Here is a 22,755-nt window from a genome sequence, read left to right on the forward strand (position 1 = left end):
GGATGGCAGGTCCCTGTGTGGGCAGGCTGCAGCTGGGCTGCCCCAGAGCCAGTATCTGCAGGTTAAAAATTGGCTCTGAAATGGAGCGTGTTGAATATAGGTCAGTTTTCACCCCAGGAGTGTTGTGCCCACAGTGCTGAGGGCACTCCGTGTTGTGGGTGGGCAACGAGGCCACAGGAGCAGTGCCCAGGCAGGGCTGGCCTCCTCCAGAGTGGGCTGTGGGAGCTGTGTGATGGGAACCTGAGAAAGCTGTGGAAGCACAGGCTGGGAAGGTGGTGCAGTGGTGGGTGATGGTTGCCATCCCAGCAGTGCCATCCCAGCAGTGCCATCCCAGTGTTGGAGAGGGTCACAGATAAGCTGAATGTCTCCAAAAAGAAGGATGGTCCAAATTCCACCAAGAAAGCTGCAGGTATCTCTGAACAAGATTAATAATTGCTGGAGTCCACTGAAAATACAGTGCGGGGCTAATTCTTTACGAGAGGGCTTGCAAGCGTGGTGGCTGAGATACAGTGCTCAGTCTCTGTCCCCCCCAGCTACCCCCTGTTACCTCCCCAAACACAGTTGAGTGCCTGGGCAGTGCCACCTTCCAAACCTGGTGCTGGCAAAACTGGCTCTGCTGCCAGCCTGTCTCCTCTTGGGCTTTTGGTCAAAGTCGATGTCTCCTCCAGCAAAGATCCTGGTTGAAATATTGTTGATGGCACATTGATGTGTGTGTGTGGACCAGAGCAGTGAGCTTGTGAGAAGCAAATGTAATTGGTTTGGGTAAGGTGGACCCTCCAGTGGTACCTGAGCTACCTGAGATGTGGGGTGAGGGGCAGCCCTGTGTCCTGCTGTCACACAGTGTCTCTGTGCCCAGGCATGTGGCAGTGCTGTTCCCACAGCACAAATAACCCCCATCTTGTGTTGCCCACTTCTGGGCCACCCGGCCTTCCCAGGAGTCCCTCCACAAACATAAATTCCAAACTTACCTTGGTAATTGTTCCTGTGTAAATCCTGAGGGTCGTGTGCTGCCTGTGGGAAGGTGGGACAGCATCCAGCCAGGTGTGGGTCGCAGTGGGAACCCCTGCATGTGCCATCCAACCCAGGTCTTGCCTACAGCAGTTGTGCCAGAGCGGGAGCACTTTTCCAATGCAGTTTGGATTAAATTGGAGGAAAAGTAAGCAGTGGGTGTGTGGATGCCATTTTCCCAGCTGGAACAGCCAACGAGGCTTGTATCCAAGTGGGACAGCTGCCTGTGGACACCATTGCTGCAGATGTAGGTTTTGCTCTGGTGTAGCTCAGGTTGCTGCTCCGAGTGTTCGTGGTGGGAATGGCTGCTGGGAGCACTGGAGAGGTGGCTCCACCCCAGCTCTTTGGTTAAACTGGTTGGTGTGGGCAGGGTCAGTGCTGACAGCTCAGTTCTGCCCAGTTTTGGGTGATGCTCTGAAGCCAATGGACACTTGGGCGGTGTCCAGTGCTGGGGTGTTCACCTGCCTGTGCAGAGGCCCCAGTGCCGGTGGTTTGTGCGCCCAGGGCAAGCAGAAATGGTGAACTCTGATTAAAATCAGCATTTGCCTGATAGCTGTGCTGAATGTTAAGAGGGTTTTAATCAACGCTACGTGTCACCAGAGCTCTGTGGGTGATGTGCTGAGGGTGCTGTTGGGGCAGGTGCTGGTGAACCCCGTTCTGTGCCAGGGGGTTCCCAGGGACGGGTTGGTGGGAAGTGTTTCCCTGCCATCCCAGGCTTCACTATCAGAACATACGATCAGAAATGATGCATTTCCCTTGATTAATTAAGCTAATGGTTATCTGAAAACAAAAATGGCATGGAAGAGGAGACGCATGCTCAGAATACAAAATGTGATTTATGAAAGGGGAAGTGCGGCTCAACAGACAGCTACGGGAGCCAGTGCAGGAGCGGGGCCGGGCCACGGCTCCGGGGCAGGGCGGCTGCCAGGGCACAACTTGCTCTTTGCCAGACAAAGGTAGATGAAACCAATGGGGTTTCTCACAAATAGCAGGTTGTGTCTTTGAACGTGGGCTTGCAGGCTCCAGGCCAGCGCCTGGGCATCGCTGCCGCCGTGAGCCAGCTCAGCAGCTCCCTTCCCTGGGCTGTAGGTGTGCGAGCTCTGGGCAATTAATAACTGCTGCAGGTTTGCAGTTAGCTCAGCTCATTAGCATTTCTGAAAATGGAGGGTGTTGTGTTTCCAGTTTTTAAGGAAACACTGTCCCTCTGAGCGTGCGTTCCTGAGTTCCCTCCCTGCACCCACCACCCCCAGGGCCGCAGGAGCCCCTGAAGCACCGTCTGTGCCGGCAGCAGCCATGGTTGGTTTGAGGCACCATTTCCCGGAAACCACACAGCCAGATATTTCTTACTCTAATAGTTTGATCATGTTTATCACAACTCCAGCAGCTTCCTGTGCTGTGAAAGGTGTGATAAGTAGTTACTGGTTTAAAAGCTGCGCCCTTCCCTTGCTGGGCTGGTTGGCTGGGAGAGATGAAGTGTTTGGATATGAATTACTTATTCCTGCCACTCTCTTTCCCTAGTAAATGCATCAAACCTAAATGCCTGTTACTGAGCAAATTAATGTGGAGTCCACGGTGACTTCCAATGGTTATCAGAGTGATCCAGGGCGAGATGGAGCGTCACCACGCTCCATTAGGAAGACTGGTGCGCGCTACATTTAATGTATTTCCCAGGAATGTGTTAACCTCTGCTTGGTTTGGATTTATTCCAGACAAACATTTGCTGATGTAAAAGGAGAATTTGTGTTCGTCTTTGAGCCCTTCTGAAAGGGCCTGATGGATCCGCGGCCGAGCACAGAGGAGGGGCTGCAGCTCTGTGCTGATCCTTTCAGGTTCTCCCCTCCCCGTGGCGGTACCAGCATCTGCACCGGCACTGGGCTGGGATCCAGCTCCATCACCAGCAGCTGCCGTGGCCCTGTGTGATTTCAGGAGGTGTCAGTATGATCCCTGCTCCACGGAAAGTGATGGAAACACCATCCCCAGGCAACGACCATGGCACAGTGGCAATGTGGGCCCCAGGGCTGGGTGGAAGGGCTCCGTCCGTGGCATGAGGATGCTATAATGAAGAGGGATGTTTGATAAACACAAAACATAGAGCTGATGTGTTTTAACCAGTGTAAGGAACAGCCTTGTGGGAACTGGGAGGTCCAGTCTGGGAATGGGTCCAGACTTCAGGTCCAGACTGGGAATGGGAGAGGAGCTTCTCCTTGAGAAGGGCAGAAGGTGGAGGTGGGTGTGTGCAGTGGGAAGTGGAAGATTTCCCTGGCAGTTGGGGCACTCAGTGCTTTTGCTCATACATGGGTGGGGGCAGCTCCTCCAGGCATCCATTGTGTGCATTTTGTGGGATTTTTCCTTTATTCTCCAGTTCTTCTCTCGCTTTGCTATGCAGTGTCAGGAGGTGCCTGTGTGACTTTGCTGAATGTGGTGATCTCAGCATCCGTCCCCCATTGGAGAAGTCAGCAACAAGGTAAAGCATTCACGGCCACGTTTTGGGAGGGAAGCCCCTGCCTGGGTTATGTTTTTCTAGGCCTGTCCCCTTGAGCACAGCCATACATGTGTCAGCTGCTATAAACCATTTTACCTAAAGCTGGATCCAGTGGGGCTGATCCAGCAGCCCCTGAGGGGGTGTACTGGGTTTTGGTGGGGTTGCTGTCCCTCTGTGTGGTGGAGCGGCTGTGGGAGGGCAAGACCAAGGTGCAGCCCTCTCACTGAACTGGGACAGCTGGCAAGGGGACGGCAAGGGGATGGAGAAGGGACTTCCCCACTTCAGCCCCAGCCCTGAACTCCCTCATCTCCCCCATCCCACAGGGCTGCCTCTGGTTTGAGCAGTCAAAAAAGCCTGGTAGTAGGAAATCCTCAGTGTCTCCAGAGATAAGATCATTTGGACTCAGCCCAGATTGATGTGAGATCTGTCGGAGACGGCCACAAGGACACAACTCTGTTTATGTTTGCACCAGAAGAGGAAGGCAGCTGCACAGAGCACAGCCCAGACCATCCCCAGGTGCTTCCAGAGCCTTGTGGAGTGGCTCTTGACGGCCGCCTGTGCCTGGGAAAGCTCCTGCCTGCACCCTGAGCTGGGGAGAATCCCATCACAGGCAAACTGAAGCATTTCACACGTTCAGGAGGCCGCTGGGCCAGCAGTGTCTGACCTAGGCATGGTCTGTGGCATGGCCCAGCCTCAGGCAGCAGCAAGGGAGAGCTGTGGTGTGAGCACAAGGTTGGATGGAGACAGGGGCTGAGCTCCCTCACTGCACCCCTTGGTTGCTGCAGGGAGTGACAGGAGAGGAGGACAAGTGGGGGAGACGTGATAGAGGGGCCGAGGTGGCTGTGGTCAGGTGTGTGCAGCCTGCTAGGGAAGGAAAAGAGGTTGGTGGTGGGTTGGAAAGGAGATCAGAAAGGGAAGAGGGACCTGGTGGTGCAGCTGCTCGTCGGAGCCATCCCTGGATCTGTGTCAGCACACGGAGTCTCGTGGAGACTGAAGGGGTGTTACTGCATGACAGACCTTTGGGTGCAAATGGGAGAGAAATGAGGGTCTCTGTAATGATGAAAGTTTGGGCCAGGGCCTGTCAGGGCTGAGGGTGGCCGGGGTCTCCTCCCCCCGGTCAGGGAGCCGCTGGTGCCTCCCGTTGCAGGGCGAGATCCCAGGCTCACCCGAGAGCCATTTGCCAGCACCTCCTGAGGTCGTTTCTCAGAGGAGCCGTCAGTTCAGCTGACACCTTGATGTAGTTTAAAGCAAACTGCAAACATGAAGATTTATTTTTATCGAAGGAGCAGGCTTATAAAACATGCTGTGCGACACAGCAGGAAGCACCCTGGATCCCGCGAGCTGGGACTTGGGCACGCTGGGCTGTGCCGTCCCTGGGCGACCCTGCTGGCAGCAGGCCCTGGGCTTCCAGGGTGGGGAGAGAAGGAAATTTGATCACCGACTGCCAAACCCTCCAGGATTTCCAAACCCTCCAGGGTCCCCAAACCTTCCAAGAGCCCTGTCAAACACAGCACCCTTTCACAAGTAATGGCGCTGGCACCAGGTGGAGGGGCAGGTACTGACCCAGCCAAGTCACCAAGGCTGAGCTTTGCCGGTGCTACAGGCTCTGTCCCAGGAAGCTCCTGAGAAGTGGGGCATGGCCACACTCCCATTTTCCAGGGGGTTTATGCACTGCCATGGCCTGAATGTGGACGCAGCTTCCATAGCATAGAAGTGCTTCAGTCAGAATGTCTTAGTTGGAGGTGAGAAAGGCGATAACCGGAACCTTTCAGAGGTGTTGCTGTTGTGCTGTAGCAGCCGGGGTGAAGACCTGGATATTATTAGAAAATGCATTAAGAGCAACCTGGACGGAGGGTCTGAGCTGATGGAAGCTTTAACAAACGTGTATTTAATTTGGATATAAAGATTGCGCTGAGCAAAGAATTCTGGTTGTGAATTCTTTTGGTTCTGGTTTGGGAATTGGGAAGCCCCTGGGTGCTTCGCCTTTGTCCACAGTAGGGATGAGTCTGGGATGTACAGCACAAGGGATGGTGATGTTTCGTAATGGCTGTGAGATGAGCCACAGAGGGAACAACCTGCCCTAGGGAAGGGCCCAGGGATTCCGGGTTTGCCCCCTTCCCTGATGCCCAGCAGGGGAAGGTGTCACTTCGTTTATGAAGCACAAGAGTAGGAAAATCAGGATGACTCAAATGTCACACGTTATCCCTTGGCTTCAGCAGCCTAGGGGCAGCTCCCACAGCTGTGAACAGCAAATTAGGACTCAGCGTTTCCCGCCCGCCCGGTGCCGCCGGTGGCCAGGGGGACGAGAGCTCAGCCCGGGGGCAGCCGGTGGGACCGGGCTGCTCCCGGGGATGTTCCGCGGAACCGTGTCACGCCGCGTGGGCATCGTCACGCCAGCCCCGAGGCGGGACCTGTCCGCGGCCGCTGGAGAGAACGAGGAAGCGGCGGGGGGCGGCGAACGGGGCTGCGGCAGCGGCGAGGGCGAGTGCGGGCTAAAATGGCCACGCCGGGCTGCGGGCGTGGGCTGTGCCATGCGGGGAGGGCTCATCCCCGGGCGGCACGCCGGGAAAGGGGCGGCAAACCTCACCGGGGAACGCGGGGAGCGGCAGAGGGGCGGGCAGCCCTCGGCCCCGGCGTTGGGGAGAGCGGTCCCGACCCCCTGAAAATGCCCTTTGTGATAGGCTGGGCATCGTGCTTCAGAAGATGAGGGTTAGGGGGGTTCCCCCTCTGAATTTCTGGGTCACTGACCTGGTGCCGCCCCATCTCCTGCACCCCGGAGGCGGATGCCCCTTCCCACTGCCCGTGCCTCTGAGGGGAACGGGCTCCCCAAGTTCGGGAAGCTGCTCGGGAAGAAATATTTTATATTTTGCCTGAAAGAAAAAAACAATGGAGCGTCAGGTTCTTTTTAGTACCAAATACAAGGTATGGGGAGGGGAGGTTTCTTCGGTATCAAGGAGCCACCGAAGCATCTCAAAACACAAAATAGATGGTTATTTGACATATGCTTGGAAACGTTAATTTTCACACATTAGTATTTCCACACGGCTGAAAAATGAAGGCTGAAGCGTTGTCCCCGCTGTACCCATCCATTTGCCGTGCGGTGCAAGCCAGGCTGTCATTTTAGCATCAGGAATGTGCACTGGATCCAGCTGTGACACTGTCCTTTCTCCGCCTGTGTTCTTTTGGCACATGAAGTCACCAGCAACAGATAAACCAGGGGGATTCATGGTGGGTCGTGCAGAGAAGAGGCTGCGGTGGTCGGACACCAGCGGTGCCTCCCCTCTCCCCGGCAGCTGGTGGAATGATGTCTTATCTTGAGTTTAAGGGCTCAACCTGACCCTGAGCCATTTTTAACCCGAGGTGGGAAGAGCCCTCCCTGGGTGTCTCTCTCTGCTTTGAAAAATCTTTCACTGGCTCCACGGTAGCCGATTTCCTGATGTTTTTCCTTTTTGTAGCTCTGCCACCTGAAGCAGACCCACTTTCTCAGGGTTTGATGCTCTGCTGCTTGAAGATGCTTTAACTCTCCGGACTTAGAAATAACTCCTAGAGCAGAACGCTAACAAGAAGGCGTCTAATCTAATGTATTCCATTTCCATATTTTGTGCTGCAAGCAGCAATTTGTGGTTCGGCAGTAGCGGCTGAGCAGGGACGAGCATTATCGCAGGAATTCCTTCCATCTTATGCCTGAGTATGTGACAAAGTCTCGGTCGTGGCATTGTCTCTCTGCTCTCGGGCTGTCGAATTTAACTTTGCTTTCTTTCCTCCTGCCTTTGCCCCGTGTCCCCCGCCCTCCCCCTCCCGCCGCCCACGGTCCCCGTGACTGAGAATGGCTGCTGGTGCCACGTCCCAAGCGCTGGGAGATCGGGACGCAGAGCTGGGGGGTGGCACAGGGGCCGTGAACAGCAGCACCCCCGTGTCGTGGGCTACGAGCGGCCAGCACAGCCCGCTGAGAGCTGGAGCTCCACGGGGCGAGGAACCTGCGTGGGGGCACCTGGGACCGCGTCCTGCGAGGGGCTCAGCCTCAGAAGGGGCTGCGATGAGCGGGGAGGTTGTTGCAGAGAACCAGCCCGGCAGCCGCCTGGTGGGGGGCTAAGGGGCTTAGCCATCCCTGGGGGGTCCCGGGACCTTCCCCCACCGGGGCAGGGTGAGCTCCCGAAGTGTCCCCGTTTCCCTGCTCCCGGAGAGGAACCATGGCAGGAGGAGCCGAGGAGCCAAGGCTGAACCTGCCCGGGGGACGGGGCCCCCCGCCAGCACCCGGTTTGCGGTCAGGGATCGCTCTGTCCCCGTACACATTCAACACTGCCCGAGGAGTTGAACAACAAACCTCCGCGGCAAGAACCGCCGCGTACAGCCGCTCTCTCGGTGCCACCGGGAGCTGTGCCACTTGGCGGGCGGGGGACAGGGACGGGCACAGGGACAGGGACGGCACCGCCACCGGTGAGGGTTCCCCGTGTGTGCAGGCGACCGAAGGCAGAGGGGGGCGGCGGTACTGCTCGGTGTGTGGCACTGGTGAGCCCGCTTTCGCGTGGAACAGCCTCCGGTAGCTGAGAAGAGACATTGAAATATTGGAGAGGAGTCGGGGAGACACGGAGGGATGGCGGGGGGCGCGGGGAGCCCCAGAGTGAGCCGCGGGGGTGCCCGGCCTCCCGAAGGGAAGGTTAAGGACATCTTGATCAGCCCGTAAAGCTCTCTCAGGGAAGAAATTCAGAGGCTCGGCTGAGCTTTCATCCACTAAATGCAGACACGGCAGGATCCAGCGGCTGAGTCCGCACCAGCAGGAGCTGGAGCTGGAATGCGGTGCCATTTTCACCGCGTCAGAAAAAAAACATCCAGGTGGGAGGGCAGAACCCGGTTTGCCTGGCATGGCTGGGAGAGAATTCCTGGATCCAGCCCCAGGTTGCTGCGGCAAAAGTCAGAGAGGGGGTGATCCAGAGCCTGTGGGACAGGGGCGGGTGGTGGGGGCTTATAGTGGTCCCCCAGTCTTAAGCACGTTTTTTTTATGCACCTCATGGTCCGCTGTACCCTGCTGGGTTTGTGCCTTTATCAGTGGCTTTTATAAGCTGAATCCCTTCTCTCCAGGGCGCTGCCCGCACACCACCACACACGGGCACCTCGGGGGCGGGGAGGGGGCTGCGGCGTGGGGCTTCCCCTTCCCCGAGTGTCAGACGGCAGCCGCGGGGAAGAGAAGCCGAGGTGGGACCCCCACCCCGCCTGGGGCCCCGCAGCGCTGTTTGTTGCTGGACTGAGCAGAGGGGTCAGCGGGGACAGGGAGAAGGAGATGGGGAAACAGAGATGGTGGGGGGCCCGGAAGCTAGGTAGGGAGGAGGGAGATTCTCCCGGGAGAAGCTGGAACGGAGCAGGGCAGAGATCAGGGATCCGCCCCGAGTCGGTGCAGCACCGGGGGCTCCGCAAATCCCGGCGTCGAGGGGAGCCGCAACGAGAAGCCAGGGTGCTGGAGGGGGCCACCAGGGTGGCTGCTGGCGACGTCAGCTGGCGTCCAGCGCCGGAGGCAGGATAAGCACTCCCCCCCCGCCCCCGTCAAAGACAAGGCGAGGGGGCGATCCCGGGGACACCAGCCGGCTGCGTCCCGCCGCGGGAGGAAACGTGCCGCGGTCCCGGCAGAGGCAGGAGGAAAACGAAACGGGCCTGAGGAAGCGGGGGAGAGCGGCACCCCGGCGCGTCTGGGGCAGGGTGCGGCCCGACCAGGCAGGGGATGCCCGGACCGGTTCGGCCCAGCTCGGGCGGGGCTTCCATCCGCATTGCCGCAGTGACGGGCGGCGGAGCGCGGCCGGGCCGGCGGGCTCGGCGCGGCGCTGCATTGCAGCACTGCAGGAGCCCCCTCCTTCCCCGCTCCCTTCTCCGCCCTCCGCCGCCGTTCGGCTCCGGAGGCCCAGCCCGGGGCACGCACCGGCCCCGCCGCGCTCCGCTCCCACTCCCACGGGGCATCAGTCGCCGTCGCGCCGGGGTCTCCCGCGTAAGTGCCAATCCGACCGCCTCCCTCGACCCGGGAATGCGGCCGTGGGAGAGGGACGTGCACCCACCGGCGGGGTTTCCTGGTTGGTGTCAACCCGGCGCTCATCAACCCCGCTCTGGTGGAGGGACCGGCCGCCCCCGTCGGGGCATTCGCTGTCCTGTCTGCCCGTCCCCGCGCCGCCAGTGCTGTCCCGCGGTTCGTCCCTCCGTACCCCTGCCACCCTCCCCGGCGGTCTGGCCATGCCGTCAGCCCCGACGGGGCGCCCGGCCTCTCGTGGGCCAACCACTGTCCCCACGGGTTTCCCGCGAGGGCGTTTGGGGTGGTCCCGCGGAGAGCCGGGACCGCCATCGAGACCAGGCAAGGCTGAAGGGTGCTGTGCCGGTCGGCACGGCCCCGCGACGGACCCTCCCCGATGGGACTGTCCCCTCGGTCGTCAGGGCACTTGCGCTGCCCATGGGGTGGAAGGAGGTGACCGGCCCCGCGTCCCCGGTCCATCGGGAAGGGAAGCCGGGGACCGCGCTCCGGCGTCCTCCGCTTGGGGACAGCGGCCCGGAACTCGGTGCCAGCCCCGCGTGGCAGGGTCCTGCATGGACTCGGGCAGTCACGACTCTCGTGTGCTGCGTGCGTGGGGCGCGAATGGGAGCGAGGCGATCCCGGTGGGAAGGTGCCGGCGGTGGCCGCGCGTCCCGGGACCAGCCCCGCTGCCAGGTGCGGCGCGGCGGGGGTGGGAGGGAACGGGGACACGGGTCGCGGGGGGTCCGCCCCGGCACAACGGGGGCCCGTTCCCAAGGCTCCCGCTCTGTCTCTGCTTTGGGAAAACGCCAGCACGGTAACAAAATGGCGGGGAAAGGGTGGGATTGTCACGGCGAGCCCTGCGGCGTAGCCTGGCCATCCCCGGCCCCGCCCGCCCGGGCTCGGGGCGCCCGTCCCGGCGGAGGGAGAGGGGGGGTGTCCCCTGGGCTGTGCCGCCGCCCGGCCCCGCCGCCCGGCTGAGCTCTGGTGGAGAAGCAGCTGCAGAAAATGGCTGCTCGGCGGAGCCCGCTGAATCCTGCCATGGGGGGGGGGGGACGGCGAGGAAGCGGCGCAGCCCTCCCCGTCGCCCCCCCCCCCGGGGCCCCGGGGCAGGCGGCGCGGGGCACGGTCGGAGGTTCCGCAGGGCGGCGGGACCGGAGCGGAGCCCGCGGTGCCCGGTGTGTGGCCTCACCTGCGGCACGCGGGGGGCGCAGGGCACCCAGCCCCGATCGCGCCCGGCCCGTGGCGCCGTGCACGTGCCCGCAGCCCCCGCCCGGTGCCCGCCGAGGCAGCGGCGACTCCGAGCCCGGGGGAGCGCGGCAGAGGGGCGGCCGGTCATCCCCCGCAGCCCGACACGCCGGAGGAGCACCAGCCCCGCAGCCGCTCCCGCAGCGCCCGGTTTTGCTTTCGGTTTAAAATAAAATAAAAATAAAATATAAAAAAGTAATCGGGCCGTGGGCACGCGGCACCGTGCGGCCACGACTTGGTCACGCACCGGCTCCGCGGCGAAGCCGCAACGAAAACTCGACCCCTTGGCCCCGCACCGTGTCGCCGTCCCCCGCCCGTCAAGGCGGCTGCCCTCCGGAGCCTGCCCGCAGGGCAGGAGCGGACACGCGTGGGAGCGCGGCTGTCGCCTGCGCTGCCGGAGGTTCCCTCCCCGTCGGTGGTTTTCGCGGGTGTCTGTGGGGTGAGGGGATGTCCCGAAAACGGGATTGTGGAAGCCAAGACGGGGAGATCCTTTCCCCACCGGAGAGCGGGAGAACCTTCCCCCGCGGCCGGTCCGCACCGTGGCGGCTGGACACGGGAACGCGCTTTGCCCTGCCGTGGGTGCGCGCATCGCGGGTGGCGCCCGCGTGCGCGGAAGCCGCCGTCTTCGCCGCGCGCGGTGCAAAGGGCGCCGCTGCCTTCTGTGAATACCTCGCCCAGCGTTGCCCCCCCGGCCGCCCTCCTCCGCAAAGCCCCCCAGATCTTTGTGCCTCAGATCGGGGTCACCCCCGTCCGTGCAGCGCCGCGGCTGCCCGTTCCCCCCTTGCCCACGCAAGGTCCCGCTCCGCGGAGCAACGGGACCGCCCGTCCCGCCGACCGTCTCGGCCCGCGGTCCCGCGAGTGCTCTGCCGCGAGTGGGACAGACACGGTCGCTTCCTCCCGTGACTCGCGTTGCGGAGACAGAGGACCGGTGGTCCCGCCACACTTCGGGAGTGCCGTGGGCTCCCAAGTGCCGTCGGTGTCCACGGAAGACCCGCGGCGAGATGGAGGGTCGGGAAGGGGCAGCGAGGGCGGGACCGGGCGGGGTGAGGGGGCGCTGGGTCCCGTCGGGGGTCTCCGGTGCCCGCGGGGCGTCCCCGCTCGGTGCCCGCGGGGGTCCCGGCCGGGGGCGGGGGGGGCCGCTCCCCCCGCCAGAGCCGTTGCTGCGATACGGGCGGGCCAATCAGCGCTCACCCAGCTCACCCGGGCCCGGCACCCGCTTCTTATATGGTGCGCGCCGTCCGCGGGGCGCCGCGCGCATCACCATATAAGGGCATGGAGCTAAATACAGCGCCTACCTTGGGCCGGTGGGCGGGGCCTCGGCGCGGGCGGGGGCCGGGCCGCGCCCCCCGCCCCACCGGGCCCGGGCCGCCGCTGCCGCCGAGCCCCTCCCGCCCCGGGGAAGCCGCGGCCGGTCATTTAAGCGGAAATGCAAATGAGCAGACGCTTCACCTCTAATTGCTTTTGTTAAAAGCGGAGTCCGCGGGGCCGCGCGCGAGCGGGGCGACGACGGCGGGGACGGGCGGGGACGGGCAGGGACGGAGCCCGGGACAGAGCCGGACTGGGGTGAAAGACAGGAGAAGCGGCAGCCGCGGGCGGCTCGATTCACACTCTGCATCATTTGTCACATCCCAGCTCAGTTCCACCCCCCGGCGGGGCCGTGGCCACTGGGCCGCGCACCGCGTTCTGTCCCGCCCTGGCGGGGCCCTCGCGTGGCCACTGCCCACTCGTGACGCTCCTTTGGCCGCTGCGGGGACAGATCCGTCCTTCTGCCGTCCTTGCGCGATCAGCAGCCGGCGGGACGGAGACGAGCCGGCTAGACGGGGTGCAGGAATACCCCGCAACATTCCCGTTTCCTCGCCCCACGCCGTATTCGAGCCGGTTCCTCCCTCTCCCCATCCGCAAACAGATCGTGTTTATGTTCCTACAAATAATGAGCAAATTCAGAACCCCCGGGAACAAAAGGTCTTTTGTGCGGAGCGCTCGGAGCCTGGAGCGGGCGATAAACGGCGCCCCCGGCCCCCCGCCCTCGGGAGCGGGCGCTTTCCCCGCCCGGGCGGTTCGAGGCGACCCGCGGAACTGCAGCGCCGGGGCTGACGAGGGGCTCCGGGTATGTGACGGCAAGCCTGGAACACGGAGAGCGGGCGCTTTGCCGTCGGGGCTCTCCGTGGGCGCTCCCCGCATGGGACCGCGGGGGGATTCCGCCGTTCAGTGTCGCCAGAGCGGGGGCTCAGGGCACGCCGCCCCAAAGAACCGATGGCTACAGGACACGCGTGGGCCTCTCCCACGAGCTAAGCCGATGCGGGAGACTCCCCTGCGTTCGTGGGTCTGTGCTCCTGGAAAGAACGGCGGCTTCTCTCCGTGCGTGGGGACCGCAGAGGGAAAAAACCCCGCGCTTCGCCCCGGGGCTTGGCACGGCCCCCGGGGGCTCCTGCGGGCGCTCCGCCCTGCTGAACGGCGGTGCGGGGGAGCTGCCCGGGGCGGAGGGGGCGGCAGTGCCCCCCGCACCGGCGGGAACGCCGCCGGTTGCGTAGAGGCGGCAGCCGCCATTTCCAGGAGGACGGTGCCACCTATGGAAAGCACCTGGAATTCACCGGGCCGGCGAGGACGCGCCGGGAAGTGCAGCGTTTCTGTGCGGCACCCGTCGGGACGAGGCCGGCCCGCGCCCGTCGCTTCCCGGGCGGGGCCGTGGAGCATCAGAGGGGGTTTGGCCGCCATGGTCCTCAGTACCGACTGCCCGGGGGAGGATGTGCGGCTCGGTCCCGGGGCGGCGGCGGGACCAGAACCCGGGGACGGGCGCTGAGCTGCATCTCCCCGGGCCGGTCGTTTCGCCGACTGGCCAAAGCCTCCGTAACCGAGCAATAACGATCGAAGGGGCGGAGAGAAGTTCTTCTGCCCAGGTGCTCACTGGAGTCCCCGAAGCCGGGATCCTCTCGCTCCCTCTGTGTCCGTCCACGCCGAGATCCCTCCGCAGCTCCGCCAGCCCCCTTCGGTCCCCGGAGCTAAAGGGCAGCAACCGTACCCGGTGCCGTCCCAGGCGTTGGCCGGGCCTGAGCCATGTCCACGGGGGCACGCTGCCTCCTGTCACCACGTCGCCTCCGGAGCCGCCGGGGAAGCCCTGCCCCGTCATGAATTCGATGTCAAACACCTCGACACGAAAACTTACTCTCACGGGAATTTCCGGGGTCTTGTGGGCCGTCGGCATCGCCGCTGCATGGACACACCCGAGATCTCTCCTCCTCGGACCGGATACCCCCGCGCTACCCGGCAGCAACCCCGGCGGCACTGTGGGATACCGGTGTCGCAGGTCGGAGCAACTCCCCCAGTTGTCCCCGAGCTGCTCGGAAACGAAAAGGCAGCGTCTCGGGGCGGGGGCTGGGCCCCCCTCTCGGACAGGACCGTGAGCCGGCCGGTGCCGGTGGTGCCAAGGGGTCCCCGGGTCCTCGCCCCCCCGTCGGCACAGCCCGGTACAGGTCCGTGGGGCAGTGAAGTTCCGATGCTCCTCCCGGCTCCTTTCAGCTACCGGTGGAGAGAATAGATTTCCTGCACGGCTCGGGAACGGAACCGAACCGGGAGAAACCCGCAGCCGAACCGGGCGGCTGGGTTGACCGGGAATCCGGGGCTGGCCTCCCCGTGTGCGCAGGGGAGTGTCCACGCAAGCAGGGAGCTCGCGTGGAAAGTGGGCTCCGGGGCGCGCTCTGCCCTGCGCGGCGGTACCTCGGTACCTCCGCGGCTGCAGGATACCTCTCCTGGGACCCCAGGGCCAGCCCGGTCGGGGGATCGATTCGGGGGCGGGCAAGCTTTGGGGTCTGCCGGGGGCCACTTCCTTTGCCCCCGCTCCCTTCCGCGGTCCCAGAGTGGGGGCCGTGCTCGGATCGCCCAGGAGATGGGGACACTCTGGGGCGCGACCATGTCATAAAGGGGTCTCTTAGGCGCACCGGCATCCTCGGCCACCCGGGGAACCGGCTCGGGTCGGGCTGGGAGCTGTGATGGATCCTGTCGTCCTGGACGCGGGTGGCCGTGAGACGGAGCAGCTTCTGAAGCACGGCCACCAGAGCACACGGGAGTCGCGGGGAACTGCCCCGCTGCGATGCGGGGATCGATGGTGCCGGCGGTTGGGTTGGAGCCAGGTCAGCCCCGCCGGCCCCCTTCTCCCGGCTCAGCCACTCTCGGACACGCGCGCTCGCCCCGGTGCCGCCACGCGCGACCCCGAAAGGGGCTCCAGACCCTCGGTTTCGTTGCAAAACTCACTGCCGTGGAAGCCCCTGCACAGCGAGAACGGAGGGGGGAGCCGGCCACTTTGCTCCCCAGCAGCCCTCTGAGCCCCGAGGAACTCATCGCACGAGTGCGGGCTGGAGGAGCGTAGACCCCGCAACCGAGAGGATGGTTTGGGGTCAAATGCGTGGAAACGGGGTTTACCGCGGCGGCACACACTCTCGCCGGTCCGGAGCTGTCCCGTTGTCGGCTCCGAGTCCCGGGATCCCAGAACCGGGCCCCGGGCCGGCGTGGGTGACGGGAGCCGCGGGGATGAGCGGCCCGACCCGGCCGAGAGCCCGTGGGGCGCCCAGGCAGCTCCTGCCGTTGACCCCGGGAGCGTGGAGGGCTGCCCGTGCCCCGGCTCAGCTCCTGCTCCCGGTGGCTTGGTTGTGCGGGGGGGGCCCCGCAGTGCCGCCGGCTCCGGGCGCGGGGGTCTCCGGACACCCTTCGGGAGCGGCAGGAACTGCGCGGGTACAGTCCCGCCCGCCGCTGCCTCGTCCCGCACGGCTGCAGTAGCTCCGTCCCACTTCTCCTTCCGGGCCAAGACCCCCACGAGTGGCCGCAGCCCCGGCCCCGGCTCATCCATGCGCGGGGGCTTCGGGTGGTTCCCACGCGACGGCGGTCGCTCCGCGCTGCTTTCCCCGCTCCGTTCTCGTTTGCATCTCGCCTTATCCCTGCCCACCCCCCCCCCCCCCCCGCACCTCAACCGGGGCGCAGCCCCGGCCCCGCGCGGGTTCCGCGTGGGTTCCGGCGGGAGGATGAAACTATTTCTCCGCTGATGCCCTCGTGGGAGGCAGCCGGAACCTCAGCTTCTCCCCTCTGCACCCCTACGCGCGGCCGCGGGGCTCCTCCGCGCCGCCGCGCAGTTCCGCGCAGGCGACGGGGCAAAGGCAGCTGCTCAGTCGGGAGCTACGCGGCCCCTCAGGGCTCCCGTGTGGGCGTCGGTACCGGGCGGCACGACCTCGGATCCGCGATTCCAACCTGCACCGGGGACACCGGCAGCCAAGGTGCCGGGCAGACACCAACTTGCTCGGGCTGCGGCAGCCTCACGGCCACGGGAATGGGCGCCGCTGCGCCAGCACCCGTCGTGCCAGGGGGACACGATCAGCTTCCGACCCACAGCCCCGCGCCCCCCGCCGGGCCTTGCGCCCGCTGCCGCCAGGTTTGTCCTCTACGAGGCACCTTCCCAGGAACGGGATCCAGTGAGCCGCGCCCACGCCAATTCACGAGTCGCCCCGCCACCAGCCTTAATTAACAACGATTAATTCGACATTAACGAAAAACTTCCCGGGACGCGGCTCGCCGGGGCCCGGGAGACCGCGGAGGTTGCGCTTTCCCCCGGCCCGGCTACGCCACGCAGAACCCGCGTGTCGCGGCGGCTCCCGTGGCCGCGGGGTTTCAAACGCGGTGTGGGATTACACGGGAGCCGCGGAGTGGGAATCTTCCGCCTCCTCCCGGGAGCGCGGTTTCACTTTGGCCGGGGGCGGTGGGAGGAGAGATCTGCCCACGGAGACACACGACTCCCGAGTCCCGCGTGGAGCCGTGGGGTCTAGTTTTCGGCGGTCCCCGCGGGGTCCCAAAGCCCTACCCGTGTCCGCCGTTGGAGCTCCCTGCCCGCCCGGGTGACGCGGCGGCAGGCAGGATCCCCGGGAAGCAGCACTCCTCGGGATGGGAACAACGCCGGTGCCCTCCGGTCTCGGCCCCCCCCGGGCGGCTTCCCCTGCCGGCGAAAGGGAAGGGTCTCGTAGCCCCAGCCCCAGGCCGATGCGGCCGTGGTCTCATTCACTGGAGGGCAGGCGCAGCTAGATTCCCGGGGACACTCCCTCCGTGGGTTTCCCACGCATGAACGTGGCGGCCGCGGAGGCCCGCTGCTCCATGGCTTCGAGGTCCTTAGCGGAGGAGAGACCGACGTGGGGACCAGAGGGGAAGATCCACGAGAGGCTTCGTCTGGTCTCGTCCGTCGTGAACGGGGCCGCAGGAGCCCACTCAGCACCGCGCGTCCCACTCTCGGGCAGCCCGGAGCGGCGGCGCTGCCCACGGACACGGAAAGCGCTTCACTCCGCGGGACCGGGCTGAAGGGCTGCCCGGCCCTCCCGGAGCCTCCCACCGACGGCGCGGGGGGCGGATTGGGACCCTGCCCAATTGCGAGTGAGAACGGGTCGCGTGGGACCTCCTGTCTCCCAGAGGCTGCACCGGTTTCCCGCGACTCGCACGTGTCTCGTTCTTCCGTGGCCGCCTCGGGGAGAAGGCGATGTCTCCCTACGCGGTGCCGCGGGGCGAGAGGCAGAGCCGGGGAGGGGAGCCGGTGGGAGTACCGGCTGGCAGCCTCCCCGGTACCGGCTGGCAGCCTCGCAGTGCAACCACGTTCCTACGCCAGTTTGCGGGCAGGTAATGCGGGAGATGCACCGAATCCTGCGTGGGGCCGCCTCGCTGGTCCCGGGTCACCTCTCCTCCCCCCTGGGATCGCAGCCGGGGGCTTGCCGGCACAGCGAAACCGGCGGCCACCGTGCCCCATTCTGTCGTCGTGTCCGCGTCGCCGGGCAGGGATTCGCGTTCCCGCAGTGGCAGCGGCGGCGCCGAGCGGCACGCGCGACCGCGTCTGACCGCGGACGGCTCCGCGGGCTCCGCCGGTACCGGGACGGGCGTTTTGTGCGGGAGCGCTTCCACCCCTGACACCGCTCTCTTTGTCCGACCACCGGTAGGCGGGCCGGGCCGCGGAACCCCCCCCCCCCCCAGTCCGCACCGTCCGGGTGCCGCGGAACCTCCCGGCCCGTCCCCGGCGCTGCGAACCCCCATCCCACCCCTTCCCTGTGCCGCGGGGCCCCTTTGTGCCCGCGCCCCCTCCCGCCCTCCGGGGCCGTCCCCCCGAGCGGGGCGTGGCCGGGGGGCGTGGCCGGGGCGTGGCCGGGGGCGTGTCCCGGGCGGCCCCGCCCCGGCCCATCGGGACGCGGGGCACGTCGGCGGGCGGGGCGCGGCGGGGCCAATGCGGCGCGGGCGGAATATTCCACCCGGCTCCGGCGGCGGGCGGGGGGGGCGCGGTGACGTCAGCGGGCGGAGTATTATGGTCTGGGCTGCGCCGGGGCCGCCCCTGCGCTGCGAGCGGCCGCGTAAACATGGAGCTCTCGGCCGTCGGGGAGCGCGTCTTCGCGGCCGAGGCCCTGCTCAAGCGCCGCATCCGCAAAGTAGGTGCACCCCCGCCGCCCCCCCCGCCGCGCCCCCGGCCCCCCGCACCCCGGCCCCGGCCCGCTGGGGGCGGCCCTGCCTCCCCCCGCCGCGGGGCGGGCTCCGCTCCGCCGCTCCCGCCCTCCGCGCCCCGCGCCTGGGGGGGGGGGGCAGTGTTAAATCCGCGCCTGGGGGGGTGTGCGTGTTAAATCCGCGTTATTTTTCATTGTTGCATCCCCCCCACTGCCCCCCCGCCCCCTGTTCCGCTTCCTGCTTGGGGCGTTGCGGGGGGACCTTTGTTGCGGGGCGGTTTGTCGCGGTTTGTCGCGGTTTTCGCTCCACGCATATTTATTTTCCTCGCTTCCCATCCGCAGGGCCGCATGGAATATCTGGTCAAATGGAAGGGCTGGTCGCAGAAGTAAGTCGCCCGTGGGGGCCGCGGGGGCTGTAGCAGGGGCCAGGGGGATGCTGGCTGCACCCCCTGCTCCCCCTTTGTGCCAGAACGGGAACCAGGGCGCTCCCTTTATGCCCCTATTTTTAATTTTATTTGTCTTGTCCCCTCCTGGCTCCTTATTCTGTTCCCTCTCTCTGTCCTGCCTTCTCCCCAGGTACAGCACTTGGGAACCTGAGGAGAACATCCTGGATGCCCGGCTGCTCGCAGCCTTCGAGGAGAGGTACAAGGCCTTTACTAGCTGTAGCAGTTGTACTTGTAAATATGTTGCTGTCTTGTAGCTATGCTGAATTGAAGCTTTGGTTCTTTTAACACCTCTAGGGAGCGAGAAATGGAGCTTTACGGGCCCAAAAAGCGAGGCCCCAAGCCCAAAACCTTCCTGCTAAAGGTAAGGAGGCCAGAGCCTGCATGAGAGGGCTGCGTGTCAGAGCAGGGGTCCCTCTCTGGCCCCCTCGGAGGATGCTCCCCTCAAAGGTGGCCTCTTGTAAGTTGTAATTACACAGCCGGATGGCAGGATAATAAAGTCACCGGGTGATTTATCTTCTTTGCAGGCCCAGGCAAAAGCCAAAGCCAAAACCTATGAATTCCGCAGTGACTCTTCCAGGGGGATCCGGGTGCCGTATCCTGGCAGGTCCCCCCAGGAGCTGGGCTCCACGTCCCGGGCTAGGGAAGGACTGAGAAACATAGCCCTGGCCCCCCAGGGCAGCTCCAGCACCAGCACCCCCAAGGGAGACGGCATCCGGGACCGGGTGATCCGCGTGGAAGAGAAACCTGGAGAGACCCCCAAAAAGAGAGGCCCAAAGCCCAGGAAAGAGCTTTACAAGGACCTTGCAGAGACTCTGGATGCCTCCAAGAGGAAACTGGGGGACTCGGGGGACAAGGTGGGGGACTACGTGAAGGTCAGGAAGATGGAGGAGGCGGCCGCGGGGGTGGCCAAGTTTGGCTCGGGACACAGCGTGATCCAGCTGGCCCGGCGGCAGGAGCCCGACCTGCCCGGCGCCCTGCCCGGCCCCAACCGCGCCGAGGCGGGGGCCGAGACCTTCCCCCCGCGCCTCGCCAAGCACCGTGCGGACTTTCTGGACCCCAAGGGGCAGGGGGGGCTGGACCCTGGCCGGGCCCAAGCTCCCTGCACGGCGCCGTGAGCCCAGGGGCCGTGGGCAGCCTGTACCGTGACGGCGTGGGGGCCCAGCGGGGCGGCCCCTCCCTCATCGCCAGGATCCCCGTCTCCAGGATCCTGGGGGACCCCGAGGAGGAGTCCTGGAGCCCCTCTCTCAACAACCTGGAGAAGGTGGTGGTAACTGATGTGACCTCTAACTTTTTGACCGTCACCATCAAGGAGAGCAGCACGGACCAAGGATTCTTTAAGGAGAAGCGATGAGTTTGGTGGAGGTGGTGCTGGGGTTTTCTTCAGTCAGATCCAGACAAAAGCTTGGTAGAGCTTGGTGGGCCTCTCTCTTTTTTTTTTTTTATGCTCCTTTTTTTTTTTTTCTTTTAAATTTTTTTTTCTTTTTTTTTTTTCCTTTTGTTTTTGGTCCTGGAGAGAATTTAGAAACTGTCCTAAATTCATTAACTCATTCTTTTGTTTTGGTTTTTTTTTCACGTCTTACATTTCGTTGGAAAGATTATCTCTAGAGTTATATTTTCTATTAGATGTAAATATGTTATTTAAGAAAAAATGCTTATATATATATCTATATATATATATTTCAACTCTGAGTTGTTTTATTTAAATGGAGACAACAGTGACTGCTCAGTTGCTCCTAGAAAGGACAATAAAACTGAGAACTAACGAGTTCACGCATCTGCCGCAGGAGCCGGTGTACATAACAGTGTTCATAGCTAAGTATGTGCTGGGTTTTTTTAACTATTATTTTTCATATGATGCTATGGATGGTGGAGGGGGACGTGTTGCTCCCTCGGAGGGCGAAGTGCCCAGATTTCTTGATTGTGATTTAAGGTGTTGCTTGTACAATCAAGTGTGCTGTGTCCAGAACTGTTGCCCTTGACAGTTGACGTGAGCACTTGAATTCACAGTGTTGTTGGGGATGGGGTGTTTCCAGTCTAACAAAAAAAGTCATGTTGCTACAAAGTCGGGGCGGGGAAAAGCAGAAATCCATAAAAAGGCTAAAAGTGTTGGAGTATTAACTTGAATTCCCTTTTCTTGCGGAGGAGAGGAGGTTTGTGTGTGTAAGGTTCCTGAGGGGTGATACTGAAATGCACTTTAATAGAGTTGTTGTAGCAGTTGTGGGAGATGGGACTGAGCTGAGTATATCTGTTTTCATTTTGTCTGGTCGCTTGATTCTGTTCCCCCACCCACTAAAAACAAAAAAAACCCCAACAAAACCCCCCTCTGTTTACATTCCTGAAATGCCAGAGAGGTTGGGGAGGGAGCATCTCACTGCCCATATTTAGTTAGTTTATTCTGCTATAGAAAGTGGATTATTATTATTTTTATTTCCAATCACAGTTCACTTCAGACTTGTTGGAAGACTCCTGATAAAGTGTTTTGTAATATCCATATCCCTGACAAATCCCAGGGTCATCTTTATGCATTCAGCGACAATAAATATTTCCCTTTCCTTGCGCTGGTTAAACAATAGCCAAGAGGCGAAATACTCCCGTGCGGAGCAGCCCCGCCGCCTTGGGTGGATTTTGTGCTGGACTGGCCTGTGGGATTCCTCCCAGGGCTGGGATCTGGAGCTGAGATTCCTCCCTGGCTGGGGCAGGGAGGGTCTTGGGGCTCTGGACTTTCCCTGCTGGTTGGGGGGGCTGGGGGTGCAGCTCCCGCTCCACTGCTCCCCCAGCTCGGCCACAGCTGGACCCGGGGAGGGACCCTCGGCCTGGGTGTGGCTTGGCTGAGGTGGAGCAGGTGGCCCTGTCCTCGAGCCTTGCTCTGGCCATCAGTCGGATGGGAAGCACAAGCCTGGCAGTGCCTGAGGGCTGGGACTGAGCCAGGGCCCCTGGTCCCTGAGCTCCTGAAGGCCCCTGGCTCAGGGAGCTCGCATCGGGTGAGGGAAGGGGCTGGGCAAGGGGCATCTCTGTGCTGCAGGGCCCATTGGTGGCTTCACCTTGCCCAGTTCCCTTCCCCAGCCTTTTGGGACCCATGAGGTGCCTGGCAGGATGCTGGATTGGCTGTGCAAAGGGAGCCATCGTGTCTGACAGTTCCCAGTTTGATTTTCCTTTTTTCTTTTTTTCTTTTTTTTTTTAAAAGGCATATTTTGTAAAATTGAGATTTTTAACTTGGTTTGTACGAAGAGCTGATGTGCTGGTTCTGGTGCTGACACGGGACGCGGGTGTTGTTGGAGGATGAGGAGGGGGTTGAGCTGTTTGTGCTCCTGCTGCTGCCAAGGCTGGAGGATCCTTCCCTTTGCAAAGAGCCTGGAGCCGCTCCTGCCCCGTCGGGGCTTGGCTCCAGCCCCGTGTCCGTGTGTCCCGACACACACCTGGAGCAAACCGTACCTGTGGGTGTATCTGTGTGTCTGTACATAGCGACGTGTACCCTGTGTGTGTGTGCGTGTGCGGGTGTGTGTGTGTGGATTATTTAAATCTAAGACTTGTACAAAAACGATTTGGCTAAATCTCAGTCTCAGAAGTGAAGCTTAACTACGTGTCTTCTGCCAGCCGTGAATGTCCACATGAGACCTGCTTTTTATGTCAGTTTAAATATATACTTTGTAAATAGAAACGTGTCTGGCTTCCCTTTGTGGCCCTGGGGTGCCTGGGAGCATCGTGGGGTGTGCGGTGGGTGGGTGGCCCTGCAGCCCCTTCCCTCCCGACAGCCGCGGCCGTGCGGGGCTGGGGCCGGGACCCGACGGGGCGGGGGAGGCGGAGGCTCCCCGGAGGCTCCCCGGACGCAGATGTCGCTGGGTCTGGGCGCCCCCCCGGGGGTCCTGTGGTGCCCGGAGGGGGCGGTGGCGGCCGCTGTGAGCCGCTCCGGTCCAAGGAACGATGCGCCGGGGCCGCCGCTACGACGACGCCCCGGTACCGGGCCGGGCCCCGGCGCTGCCCCGGCCCGCGGCGCTCCGCCCTTCCGAGGGGGCGCGGGTCAGGGCGCGGCGGCCCCTGCCCGTCGAGCCCGGCCTTTGTGTGCAGACCCGTCCCGGCCGTATAGGCGGGGGTGGGGGGCTTAATGGGTTTTTTTAAACCGTGTCCTCATTAACCTCC

General features: G+C 63.3%; 2 protein-coding genes across 2 annotated transcripts; one reads left to right on the top strand and one right to left on the bottom strand.

The window, feature by feature from the left end:
- Window positions 1-8,976: 8,976 nt before the first annotated feature.
- LOC120410989 (collagen alpha-1(I) chain-like) lies at window positions 8,977-12,339 on the bottom strand. The gene is made up of 4 exons (XM_039562589.1): window positions 12,020-12,339; window positions 10,946-11,884; window positions 9,214-10,272; window positions 8,977-9,136 (listed from the first exon to the last, which is right to left on the bottom strand). The coding sequence occupies exons 1-4, from the start codon at window positions 12,337-12,339 to the stop codon at window positions 8,977-8,979; spliced, it is 2,478 nt and encodes an 825-aa protein (XP_039418523.1).
- A 5,697-nt stretch (window positions 12,340-18,036) lies between these two features.
- On the top strand, window positions 18,037-22,276 carry CBX8 (chromobox 8). The gene is given in 6 exon segments (XM_039562347.1): window positions 18,037-18,160; window positions 18,515-18,558; window positions 18,749-18,814; window positions 18,913-18,979; window positions 19,143-19,703; window positions 19,706-22,276. Coding segments are annotated over 6 exon segments (1,071 nt in total). The 5' UTR covers window positions 18,037-18,091; the 3' UTR covers window positions 19,970-22,276.
- The last annotated feature ends 479 nt before the right edge of the window (window positions 22,277-22,755 follow it).

The sequence above is a fragment of the Corvus cornix genome, chromosome 18 (assembly GCF_000738735.6).
Source record: "Corvus cornix cornix isolate S_Up_H32 chromosome 18, ASM73873v5, whole genome shotgun sequence".
NCBI lineage: Eukaryota > Metazoa > Chordata > Aves > Passeriformes > Corvidae > Corvus > Corvus cornix.

Coding starts and splice junctions, on each gene's coding strand:
- LOC120410989 (XM_039562589.1), bottom strand. CDS start 12,339: ATGCAGAGTGTGAATCGAGCCGCCCGCGGCTGCCGCTTCTCCTGTCTT. Junction 10,273..10,945: donor GACCAAGTCGTGGCCGCACG/GTGCCGCGTGCC, acceptor GTTTTCCCAAAG/CAGAGACAGAGCGGGAGCCT. Junction 9,137..9,213: donor GCCCGAGCTGGGCCGAACCG/GTCCGGGCATCC, acceptor CCGCTTCCTCAG/GCCCGTTTCGTTTTCCTCCT.